The sequence below is a fragment of the Gilbertella persicaria genome (genome assembly GCF_025201335.1).
Source record: "Gilbertella persicaria strain CBS 190.32 chromosome Unknown B0P05scaffold_11, whole genome shotgun sequence".
Classification (NCBI taxonomy): Eukaryota; Fungi; Mucoromycota; class Mucoromycetes; order Mucorales; family Choanephoraceae; genus Gilbertella; species Gilbertella persicaria.
Window position 1 is genome coordinate 478,281 of NW_026251972.1, and position 12,151 is coordinate 490,431.

General features: G+C 34.3%; 5 protein-coding genes across 5 annotated transcripts; 2 read left to right on the plus strand and 3 right to left on the minus strand.

The window, feature by feature from the left end:
- Positions 1–1,000: 1,000 nt before the first annotated feature.
- On the plus strand, positions 1,001–2,002 carry B0P05DRAFT_570130 (uncharacterized protein; the record flags this gene model as incomplete). Its single annotated transcript, XM_051581290.1, has 3 exons — positions 1,001–1,378; positions 1,430–1,575; positions 1,627–2,002. 3 exons carry the CDS (start codon positions 1,001–1,003, stop codon positions 2,000–2,002), a joined length of 900 nt encoding a protein of 299 aa, XP_051436909.1.
- Positions 2,003–3,637: 1,635 nt separating this feature from the next.
- On the minus strand, positions 3,638–4,111 carry B0P05DRAFT_466364 (uncharacterized protein; the record flags this gene model as incomplete). The annotated part of the gene is made up of 1 exon (XM_051574326.1): positions 3,638–4,111. The coding sequence occupies one exon, from the start codon at positions 4,109–4,111 to the stop codon at positions 3,638–3,640; it is 474 nt and encodes a 157-aa protein (XP_051436910.1).
- A 51-nt stretch (positions 4,112–4,162) lies between these two features.
- B0P05DRAFT_448695 (uncharacterized protein) lies at positions 4,163–4,411 on the minus strand (the record flags this gene model as incomplete). The annotated part of the gene is made up of 1 exon (XM_051573853.1): positions 4,163–4,411. A coding segment is annotated over one exon (249 nt), but the record flags the coding sequence as incomplete, so codon positions are not given.
- Positions 4,412–5,503: 1,092 nt separating this feature from the next.
- On the minus strand, positions 5,504–6,781 carry B0P05DRAFT_534344 (uncharacterized protein). Its single transcript, XM_051577312.1, has 3 exons — positions 6,567–6,781; positions 5,728–6,510; positions 5,504–5,671 (listed from the first exon to the last, which is right to left on the minus strand). The coding sequence occupies exons 1-3, from the start codon at positions 6,736–6,738 to the stop codon at positions 5,613–5,615; spliced, it is 1,014 nt and encodes a 337-aa protein (XP_051436912.1). The 5' UTR covers positions 6,739–6,781; the 3' UTR covers positions 5,504–5,612.
- Positions 6,782–8,576: 1,795 nt separating this feature from the next.
- Positions 8,577–11,090, plus strand: B0P05DRAFT_534348 (uncharacterized protein). Its single transcript, XM_051577313.1, has 8 exons — positions 8,577–8,775; positions 8,839–8,967; positions 9,014–9,109; positions 9,164–9,586; positions 9,642–9,776; positions 9,836–9,928; positions 9,974–10,027; positions 10,077–11,090. The coding sequence occupies exons 2-8, from the start codon at positions 8,935–8,937 to the stop codon at positions 10,950–10,952; spliced, it is 1,710 nt and encodes a 569-aa protein (XP_051436913.1). The 5' UTR covers positions 8,577–8,775; positions 8,839–8,934; the 3' UTR covers positions 10,953–11,090.
- The last annotated feature ends 1,061 nt before the right edge of the window (positions 11,091–12,151 follow it).

The window sequence follows — 12,151 nt, forward strand, 5'->3', positions numbered from 1 at the left end:
TAATTGTATGCATTGGAAACCCTAATATATGTTTACTAAAGTGCCACGTTTTCACAATAAAAAAAAAACAGCGCAATGAATAGGCTGAAATAATTACTATCCTTATAATCCAAACTGGATTTATAAATTTTACTGTAATTCTCAGGTGCGGGGTAGGTTTTGTCTGTTAAGTTTTGTATTACCTTATTACGAATATGTATATTAACCGACCAATATATTTACATTTGACTCCGACTTTTTTTTATTTTTTTTTTTATTTTGACTTTCGTCGATAAAATCAGATTACCGTTTATCTTTTACCTGATCTTTTTTTTTTTTTTTTTTTTTTTTTTTTGCTTGTCACCGAAACATACTTTTTTTTTTATACTTTCTTGAAAAGTCTTGAGAAGGTAAAAGGAAAAACAAAATAAAAAATAAAATAAATTAAGGCATTCAAATTTGAAATCATTAATGAATTATATTATTATATCTGTGTGTATATGTATGTATACGTCTGTTGTATAAAAATACGCATTTCACATTCAGCTGGCAAGGGCCAATCCATACTGCCTTAATGTCACAATAACATTGTTACAGGTCAGGGGTAGGAGCAGATTGACGTTTTATAAGTTAACTAAACAAGCTTAGGACAACTGCTTTTTCAATCAGGGACAGGAACTAACTCCCTTTTTCTCTCTCCTTCTTTCTTTTCAATCAGTTTTGTTGCTTTGACTCAAAATTCTTTTTCAGTCGTGTCATTTTGTAAAAAAATAGCTTGTGTTACGAAGGTTTTGACTCGTACAAAAACTTTAAAGACAATTATAACCCCGTGATTCTGTTGGAATTTATATAAAAAGGACCTTTGTTTCGTGTGTTTTTTCTTTTCTTTTTACATCTATATATATATTTTTTGTGTGTAATTTTTTTTATATATTTTTTTACTTTTTTTTTACGCCTTATATAATCTATTAATTCCCTTTTTTCCTCCTCCTTTTTTCTTCTTTTAATACTCTAATATACTATGGACATTCGTAATTTACTTAATACACATGACCAACAGCCAGTTGAAACATTGCTCAGCAGCAGCGTTTCATCTTATTCTTCAAGTATGTCTATGGACTCTATATTATCAACATCAACATCTTTATCTATGAACCAAAAACAACACGATAAACCTTATGTGTGCACCTGGGATAATTGCACCAAACGTTTCTCCAGACGCTCTGATCTCTCTAGACACAAAAGAATTCATACAGGAGAACGCCCATATCATTGCGAATGGCCTGGATGTGGAAAACAATTTATTCAACGATCTGCTTTAACTGTTCACTATCGTACTCACACAGGTGAAAGACCACATGTTTGCGAATACGAAGCTTGTGGAAAATCGTTTAGCGATGTAAGCACTCAATCATTTGCCCTTTTCTTCTTTGCTTACTGTTTTCTATAGTCTTCTTCTTTGGCAAGACATCGTCGCACTCATACTGGCAAGCGTCCTTATGTCTGTGATGTCAAGGACTGTGGCAAATCTTTTACTCGTAAAACAACATTGTCTAGACATCAAAGATGCCACGATCCTCAATGGAAAACATTCAAGTAAGCAAATATAATTTGAATCAATTGCATTTATTCTAATCTTCTTTTTAGTCTCTCTAAAATGACATCTCCATACTCACCCACTTCACCTACAACAAGTTGTGACTCTGACGATGCTCCTACAAGTCCCACCTCATCTCTTATGGACTACCGCTCACCACCCTTAGTGGCACCTATCGCATTCCGCCCCTCTGCTCCTCAACCACAATCCCAACAATATTATACCCATCATTACGAACAGAACAAGCCTGCTATGCCTCGATTCCAATCAAGCTACCCCGAAATTGATTATTTACGATTCAATGATAATCAGTCAAAGCCTACATGGAATGATCACAGCTATAGCAGCCCTGCTTATTACCACAGATCAACTCCTTATCCTATCTCCAACTCAACTAGATCAACATATCCTATTATTATCAACTAAGCATATACATATACATCCAAATCGAAAAAAAAAAGTCCAAAAAAAACCAGAAAACCCAAAAAAAAAGAAAAAAAAAAACAAAAACTCATATAAAAAGAAAAAAAAATCAGAAAAAAAACAATACAAAAAAAGAAAAAAAAAGCTTTCCTTACAATCACACACACACACACACACACACACATATATATTGACACACACAAACATATACATATATATCTTATCATATCAACATTTCAACTTAGACGATATTCATATCAACATTCAACATCATTCAGCAAACAAAAATCTACAGAAATTGCGTTTCATGTCTTGAACAAAAAGAATCACCCCCCTTTTACCATCAACCCCCAAGCTACTATTATCTGTATGAGAAGCCAGCCCTAGATTTATTGTATATACATACCTTATGAATTTTCCCCTTTTTTTATATTTCTTTTATATGTCTTTATTATGATTATGTTATAGTAGCTTAGTATAACCCTCATCTCCATTCCTTCACTCTATTGTTTTTATTTTATTTATTTTTTAGGCTTGTCTTGATGACAGTTTACCATATTGACGTTTTTGACATGAATCCGATATCATATTTTTCTTCAATAAAATATTCCATTTAGACTTGTAGTTATTGTTGTGTAATAAATGCATGTCAAGTTTTGTTTACATGTTGAACAGACAGCATGTTGTGGTACATTATTATCTTGAACAATACGATCTAAAGATCTTCTTTTCATTGGCATTCTTGGTGTCTATAAGCCTACTCAGCAAGTAATTCAAAGGAGGTTATTCTGTCAGCGACATGTGTCGGCTGTTGTTTAAAATAGTTTGCTCTTTTTCATTACTTACTCTTCATCTCTTCTTTTGCCCCTGTTAATTTATTTTCAAGAAGCGCAAATTGGCTTTACTTGATTACAGGGTTTCGTCTTTTTTCCCGCCAAATTTCCTTATTGTCAATTGGTGCTTCCATCTAAACAGCTAACACACAGACATCCCTGTTTTCGATAAACAAATCAGAAATTGTGATACCTCGAATATAAATTAATCAATTTATTATTGAGAATACAACACCAAACCACTTACTAAGCTTACAAACTGTTCTTTTATTATTTGTGGTATATAATAAACATTGTCTTTTTTTATCGCATAATTTCCTTTTTCATAAATCATTAAGATAGTAAAATTGCCTAATTACCAAGAGAGAAATGTGTGTACTTATTGCTTTTATGTTTCATGGAATGGATGGGATTCTTGATATTTCTTTAAATAAACATCATAATACGTGTTGTTATTCAATTTCACCCAACCATAAATATCAGGTGTTCCATCTTTAGCATTGATTTGTTCAGGTTCAATCCCTTTAAGGATAGAAGGAGGAGGAAGGCCAAAGAAATTCTGCGAGACTTTGGAAGACTCTTTGCTGGAGGCGTATACCATGTATCTCGAATCCAAGACAGCTTACTATTGATTTGTCTTGGAAGGCTTCGATTAAAATAAGACTCGATATCACATTTTTCTTTGCTTTCTTGAAATATCTTATCAGCAATTTGACTGACTTCCTTTTTCATGGTCAACAAATGTGTTAAAATGTCAGCAAGAGATGACATATCAGCCACATTGGGTCGTATATTAAAGCTCTATCTATGTTGATACATAGAGTCCATTAGCAGCCAAGTGTGTTGTAGACAAAGCACAAGAAGTCCCATTGAATTGCGTGAAATAAGCTGCAAGACAACAATCGGATCCTGAGACATTCTGTATCATACCATCAAGAGCATCTTTGCTTTTTCTTAATAGCTTTTCTTCGTCTTGTATTATTTTGTTATCTTCATCATTCTTGGCACATTCACTGACGACTAGATCAGCCTCATCTCCACCAATATCAACCACAAGTCTTATATTAATCTTGAATCCATGAATATTGCTTGAATTTCTATAGAGATATGCCTTTTCTTTTGTAGTATGCTTATTTTCAGATTCACCAATAATAATCCGAACTTTTTCTTTCGGCGGGAAAAGGAATTCAAGTATAGACGACCATACTGTGCGTAGGTAGTCATTTTCACATAGATTGAGTTGAGTATATTTGACAAGATAATGATTGTAATGGTTCATCAGGTGCATGATATATTTGATAATGGAAAACTGTCCAAACAGAATTTTTTTGTTCTTGTTTTTGTCACGTATTTTTCGAATGTAGTCAATGACGGCATCATAATTTCCTGACAAATTGAGTGTATTCTCTACGGTGGCTATTGTGTCTTTCGTAACAGTTTCCAAAGTATACATCGGTAGCTTCAACTTTTCATCAAAGTAGTCATTAATGAATTTCCATTGCGCTTGGCTAAACAATGACTGCCGAGACGCGAAAAACTGGTCTGACAGGTCAAAGATCGAAAAAAGACCAGCACTCATAATTTTGCGCTGATGGGAGCTAAGTGATTTTGGATTGGCTAGAAACTTTTCATGGATTTTGAGTGTCTCTCTTTTAATTAATATATCCAAACTTAGCATTAAGTCAGGAATAAATATATTATCATTTTCGATCTGTTATATGGACTTGACCGCTTGTTCCTTTTTAGAGACAGTGAGACTTTGTACTTGTGGCCACTTGCCTCTCAACTTTTTAGCAGCTTCTTCTTGTAGAAATGCACCCGTAATCTCGACGTTTATCTTTTGTTGTATTGCAACCTTCTCGATATCAGCATGGGATTCACACCAAAATTTCTTGAGTGCTAATTCATATTTTTTTGATCGCTGTACTTCAGCGCTGCATCCGCTATTCTTTTGTCAATAGTAGGATCGTTTTAGGTTAGCTTCACAAAATAGTCTATAGGATTCCAACGGGTTATTTAATTTGTTATCCAGTGCTTTATGTAAAGTAAGTAAGAGTGGTTACGAGACTTAACAAGCTTTTTTGTCTGAGCAATTCAAAGTATCCTTCAAAAAACTCCAAGTATCGTTGCTTTCTATCATTTTAGGTGGAGAAAACAAGACATTTATGCAAATTATGTTTAATATCATCTTTTTCAATTCTGTTGTGACCGTTCTTTTCTTTTTACCCATTTACGCGGAAAAGCGTTTCAAGCTATGACCAGCGCCAGTATCTTCACTACCGAAAAATACATATCTGCTTGCGGGTAACGACAGATAGAGCCAGTGGTTTTGGCTTATATCTATTTGAGGGTGTTCGCTCGTTTATACCTTCCAGAAATGAGAGGCAAGCTTGAAGTGAATAGTTACAAACCGATTGCTGTATTGTATAAAATTCCTATACCAAAACCTGTGGTCAAGCTCCAAGATCTCAATATACATATCAAGCTCTAGTATATTGAATAAATAACTATCTTTATATTCATTCCACCCCCACATGAGTTTGAAATAAACACAATTGTTTAATGAGTAGGTCTCCTTGATACCCTTCAAAGAAAATTAATATCCTCAACGATCTTAACCGTAAGTTCAAACTCTAATTATATGGGTTTTGTATGGCGCCTTTACAAGCTATTGAGAGATTTACATCTACGCTTTATTGAACTGTTGCTCATAAGCCATTATCATGAGATTTTTTTTGAAGCTATTTTCAATGGATTCACTTGTCTTAAACTATTTGTTCTTAGGAAAAATTTCCAGCAAGCTTCATGAGTAATAACAGCGTGTAGTGAGCATCATTACCTATTCATGAATAATTAGTAACAGTAAATAGGTCAATATATATGCCCTATAATTACCAGCATTATGAAGATTCCATGTATCAACACCAAGTATATTAAGTGTACCACCCAATGAAGGAGGGTTATGAAGATCATTGATAGAAGCAGCATAAATATTGTCTGTATTCAAAATGATTTTACAGGCAGACTTGTTTACTTCTAATGTCTCACCTCCATATCCGTCTGGCCAATGGAACTTTTGCTGAGCCAAGTATTTTAGATCACTATCAAGACCATGTCCTACAAGAATAAATTCTCCATCACGCTCAACAGCCCAATCCAAATCCTTTCTCAGTTCAACCAGTGCTTGGTCCAAGCTACACCAGACAGAAATACCAAAATTGAAATGTTCTTTCTGATCATCAACAAATCGGCTATTCTTCAAATGACGATATTGATCATTTATGTAGTGTTGATCCATAAAGAGACCTGTTTTGGAGTCGTACATGGACCAACCTATCTCTAGTAAAATTGAATGTTGTAATTCATACGCTTCAATATCAATGCTAACAAATATATTTGTCTTGCTCGCTAGTAGCTCTTTTGCTTGAGATGCTTCTCTTTTTGCTGCTTGCAATCTTTCCATTTGTCTATTCTTGGTTTTGACTTTTTGATAATATCGAGAGAAAACTTTGGACGTATTAGCTTCAAATCGTTCTACAATTTCGTATTCATTTTGTGCTAGCAGTTTCGAATCAAAAGGCGGTATGTTTGGAATACTTTGTTCTATAAACATCAAGAGCTGCTCATAAATGTGTGTGGGCAGTATGATTTCATATCGACCGTTTCTTTTTGAGATTCCTATATATTAAAGAACACGTTCATTTCTAATTCGGACATCATGTATATATACTAGCCTATGCAAAGAGGGATGCCGTTTGTAACAGCTTCAGGTGAAAAAAAGCGTACAGAATCATAAAAGAGATCAAACAACTTCCTGGTCTGTTTATCATATGAGTAGTAGTAATTTTTTAACGCCTCATATAATTCAGTCCACTCAACGCCCCTACCATTCCCTTTGCTGCTCATAACGCGTTCTTTTGTTATGGTTTAAATTGTTAAAAAAGACAGGAGCTTGTTTTAGTTTCATTGAATCTCAGCTGATAGTGTCCAATTGTCAGTTGGGGACCACTTGGCTGCAAGTCTCCAAATAAATAGTTTGCATATTACAAATAAAGTGTTTATTTGAATGGTGAATGTTTTACTATTCAAAAGCTCAAAACTCATTCTACTGGATCTAAAATAAAAACAATGATATGTTGTATTTCTTAAAACTCAGGGGCAGTTTGACTCAAACCAGATATCTGGGGTTATTTTCTCATTATCCTTTGCTTCGAAGCAATATACAAGCATCTAACAGAAACTAGAATTTTTCAAGATGTTTATTTTTGAACAATGACTATCGTTGAAGAATATTGCTATCAACATGTGTGTTTTGGAAAATCTTCTGGGCCATGTAATTGTGCAGCTGAAGAAAACTCGCTCAAAAAAGATATCAATTATACTTTGAAGTCGCTTAAAGGCCTTGCATAAGAGTCTATTACTCGAGTAGTTTTATCGAAAACCTTCGAAAGATTCTTTGGCATATCTTGTCGACTTCTGAAGAGGAATGCAGGCTGTACAAGCCATTTAATGTCAGGAGGCTTCCTATTTCCAGTTTTTGTATTGTCGAGTTAATATTGGCTCAAATAATGATAAATGCCGGATAAAGCATAGTTGATATGGGCCCTGAATCTGCCATGCGAATGACACTAGTAACTTTTGAGTAAGAGGTAAAACTGAAATTTCGATAAATCTCAGAAGTGTTGTTGATCAAATAGCATATTTTGTGTAGCAAAGTATAGGCCGATCAAGAAAGGCACATAATCCAAATGCTCCAAACCAAGCGACACATCCTTCATCAAGTCAAAGATAATCCTACGATTTCATGATGACCGAGTTGCCAAACCGTCAAAACGTTTCCCGTTTATGAATACAGGCAAAATTGTTCTCGTGTTACGAAAGTTTAATTGATTAGATTGTTACAAGCCTTAACCTTACTGCTGTTGTACGATAAGTAGCCAGACTCCAGTTTTTCAGATAGACGATACTTTTGCATAATACTCTAGTGTCTTTATAGCATGTTTGCCTTGGAGCTCAAGTTCAAGTAAAACATGTAAATTTTCCATTAAACTTTCCTTGTTGTATAATACTCGATAAACTTAAAAAGGCCTTATTACAAAAGCCAAGACATATGTACTCAATTTTGGACTGTCTTGCGATCAGCAGACCATTTACTTAGGAGCATCCGAAATGCCGTACGATTTGACAAAAACGTCAGATTTGAGGACACATTTACTGTGCGACATCAAAGATAGCTTTAATTAAGAGCTATATGAATCCTTTCTTATTTAGAATTTACTTCATATCAGTACGAAAAGGCCCTTCTATGTAGCTTCAAACTGCAATCTATTCGACACGTCATTGTTTATAATCGAAAAAGCTTGTCTTGTGTCACCATTCGTGTTTCTAGAGGACAATCTATAAAAGCCACTGATCTGATTATTCAGAATTCCTTAAAACTCAATTTCTAATTTAATTAAGGAACCCTTTTGGAACTTACTCTCAAATTTAGCTTGGCTTTTCATATTGAGTGTGAATAGTTTCTTATAAGATCAACACATCGTTTTTACCTATTGTCTTTGAGTCACATTAATCATTACTTGTGCATTGAATATCATGATTACACTTAAAGATTTCTAGAATATCAATAGATGTGTGAGAACTTTGTGCTACAATATTCAAATTGAATTGTTCTATTAAACAGGAAATCTGTCATGTTGAAAGTAAAATCTGTTTCTCAAAAAATTAATTTTGCTCAAAATTTTCTTTTGACCAAGATGGATAGCCAGCGTAATAGTAACAATAAACAACGTGCCCTGATTGATTTTTCTTTATTTGACTTGTCTCCTCGTGTGCATTTGCTTTTTCTTCTTTACTTCTTTACTTCTCAATTTGAGAAAAAGAGGATCCTAAAAAAATTTCAATCATGAATGCTAAATAACGGTTGCTCTTTTCTGTGTTAACGTATGTAGTCCATAATATTTTTATTTATTGCCTCTTTGGTTAAGTCAATTCGAAAAAAAAAAGTGACTAAAGTAGGTATTTGAGGCGCAGCTTTCTCCACTTTAAATAGAGTCTTGTGCTTTTGCATTTTATTCTTCTTTTTTTCCCCTTAATATAATTATGCATTTCTTAGGAGAAGCATGGTATAGAAGAGTATATATCTTTTGTTAAACAACATTTGTATTCATCTGTTACTTAGCCACTTGAGCCAAAAGCACTTGCGTATAGCAGAGGTGGAACTGCTATTACAATGACTATGGTATTTCTGGCATTCTGTGGTTATTTGATAAATCAAGCAAGTAGAATTTTCTAAAAAAAAAAACCAGCAGACTGAGACTTTCAAAAATAGATCTTCACCGACAAGCCATTGATTCAAAACTCATTAGAAGAGATCATGACTGATACAGTGACACCAGATGTTGAACTATGTGTACAAAATTCAACGATGCATGTCGTAAAATGTACGGCAATGTACTATAACTGGACTACAATGGATATTCCAGACTGCTGGACGCGATTCTTTCGTCCGGGATACAAAAATGATGACACATCAAAATGTTGGTACTTTTCAACAAACAACACTTACCGTATGGCTACAGGCCTTACTTATGACAACAGAGATGCTTTGAGACGATTTGATTTTTATTGGAACATTGATAGTTTGGCCAATTTAAGTCATTCTACTATTTCGGTACCCGCAATAGCTGTACAACTTTATGATCCACGTTTTAGCACATGGAATCTAAGCACAATGGGTGACACGACATATGAAGTAAGAATATATGCTTTTGAAATGAAGTTTGGAGCCTAAAGACATTGCATGATAGAAAGAGACTTCTGCCAACATACAATTAGGCCAATCAAGAGCAACTACTTATATTAACCATACTTCAGCTATCTTTTATTACCAACAAAAGTATCGTGCCATCAAACCAAAAGATGCTAGCGCCATTATAGGGCTGGTAAGGAAATAAATTCACATGTGCTGTTCTTGTTTCACACTAACTTGTAATATATCAAGACACCTAAATATACTGATGTGATGACGCTTGTTAACTTTCAGCATAATTGGCCTCTTCAGACCAACCCTCCTCCTCCCGCATTAAATCGAAGTGTAAGTTTTAGATACTAGAAAAACAGAATTAACAAGTAATGTTAGCTCTATCAAGGCATATTCTCAGTTCAACTAGCAAGAAGCACTATTGAGGTTCAGGTATGCATGGTCTCCTGCTTTCTTGTTTATCTCATATGGATTGTGATAGGCTGAAATACGACAACACACAATACTTGCTGCTGTCGCCTTGGCAGGTGGTTGTTATGGTGTATTAACATCTCTCTATATTATGCTCTTTGGTATGTCCCGATTGACACCATGGGGTTTAGCACATCATATACCTGCCTATGTGAGCCGAAAGAAGCACCATGTTGATGATGATTTGTATATAGATGAACGCAACATTCATTATCATAATAACAGTAGCAAAACAGCATGTCCTAGAGAAGAGCAACTTGAAGATGGAAACCAAAAGAGCCAAGTAAACCGAAAAGACTCCACAATTCTTGTGCCATGGTTCTTCCGTGCATCACTCAACGGAAACAAAACATTTACTGCAAAGAACAATGATGATTCGTTCATAAGAAAAATGGTCGATCATCAAAAGGATGAAGGCTATAAAGAGGATGCACATCAACTCAATGAGCTAGTGCAGACCACAAAGATTGACAGTAAAGTACCACTATCTTCACCTGAGTTATACTTGTTAGACTCAAATGATAAGGCAGACATCTCAAGTCATCCAAGTTTAATGGAAAACACAAACATGTCACCGCGAACGCTTTTGGGTCATACAGAATCAGATCATTTAGGCTCTTCCTCTTATGTCAACGATTTTAATATTACATTCTCTCCTGCAGCTACCGACGCTGATAAACAAGAAGCACTGATGCAAATATTACGTCGAGAACAAGAACGATCTGACAGTCTAACAACCCGTGTAGAGGAACTTGAAATCATTTTGAGCGAATACTTTATCAACACTTACTATTTGGACCAGATACGTAATCGAAAGCATCTGAAAGCTATAACTCGTACTAGTGTTGAAGAAGATAGTCTTAGTCGTATGAAGTCTCGACATTAACCAATACTCATATCCTATATATTAAGTTTGTGCTATACCTTATAAATAATCCTTTAATACATTTAAAACAAACAATTTATTGTCTACTCAAACACACAAGTACCATATAATATCACTAAATTCAATTAACAAAAAGACTGGGTGTATTTTTTGTCTTTCTGTTCTATATCATTCAAGCCTGAAATTTGTCAGTCGAGTTCGAATATAATCAAATTACTCAACAAAATATTTGATATTCTAACGCTACTATCGCATATAAAAGAATAATTAGAGCACCTTCTTTTTCAGTTCTATAGTGTTGTGAGGTAGAAAATATGATTCGTTTTGATAAACACTCCCGCCTGCATCGTGCTGCCAATCTGTTGGTGGTACTGTTATGCTCATCAATTGTTTGCCAGATTCATTCAAAAATGAATTACAAGAAAGGTCATTTTATGAATCAAGATTGTATAATAAGTCTAGTACTCAAAAAAGGCACGAATTGAGAATTAGAAGCACACCGAGTATATTAATTTTGCTTATGCCAAACGAAATCAAAAGCTATTTGGTAGTTGCGATGTATACGTGGCTTTTCTTGAGAGGTACTTTGAACATAACAGAATAAAACGCTAGTTGCCAGCCAGATGAACCAAAAAAAATAGGTTGCAAGCAATAAAGATCATACTGTTTTACTAGTAAAAGCAGTAATTTATGCTTATTTTTGAACGAATTGAACTAGTATTAATCTGTTGAATATGGTTTTAGTATCAGTGATTATCAAGAAATATGCTTAAACTATTAAAATGTCTTGTTAATTTTTGACCCATTATGCCTTACGATGACATGTGAATTTTGTACACAACAGCAACTTTTGTTTGGTAGTGTACGGCAAGAAATATTTCTTTTGGAAATGTGAACGTCGCTTGCAAGTATGGTCCTTTAAGTAAATTGTTTTGTTTTTGAAAAAAATCTTAGTTCTGACCTTCTCTTCCTATTATTGCTTACGTGATCTACACTACAAATAAATAATTAAGTCTGAACTTTTAGATATATTGTTCCTTTTTGTCCTTTACTTATTACGATCTCTTCTCGAATATTTTTATCGTAAACTATTACTCTTTGGTTGAGCTCAAGTAAAATTGTCTGTTTCATTAATATCACTGCTAAGGACATCACTGGTTTTTCGAGACTCTTCCAAATATGTCTCAGACTTGAATTGA

Excerpts from the sequence above, each read along its gene's own strand:
- B0P05DRAFT_534344 (XM_051577312.1), bottom strand. The coding sequence starts at position 6,738 with ATGAGCAGCAAAGGGAATGGTAGGGGCGTTGAGTGGACTGAATTATAT. Across the intron at positions 6,511-6,566 it reads CGGCATCCCTCTTTGCATAG|GAATCTCAAAAAGAAACGGT; the intron begins GCTAGTATATAT and ends TTTAATATATAG. Across the intron at positions 5,672-5,727 it reads ATGGAATCTTCATAATGCTG|GTAATGATGCTCACTACACG; the intron begins GTAATTATAGGG and ends ATTCATGAATAG.
- B0P05DRAFT_534348 (XM_051577313.1), top strand. The coding sequence starts at position 8,935 with ATGCATTTCTTAGGAGAAGCATGGTATAGAAGA. Across the intron at positions 9,110-9,163 it reads GTGGTTATTTGATAAATCAA|ATCTTCACCGACAAGCCATT; the intron begins GCAAGTAGAATT and ends TTTCAAAAATAG. Across the intron at positions 10,028-10,076 it reads GAAGCACTATTGAGGTTCAG|GCTGAAATACGACAACACAC; the intron begins GTATGCATGGTC and ends GGATTGTGATAG.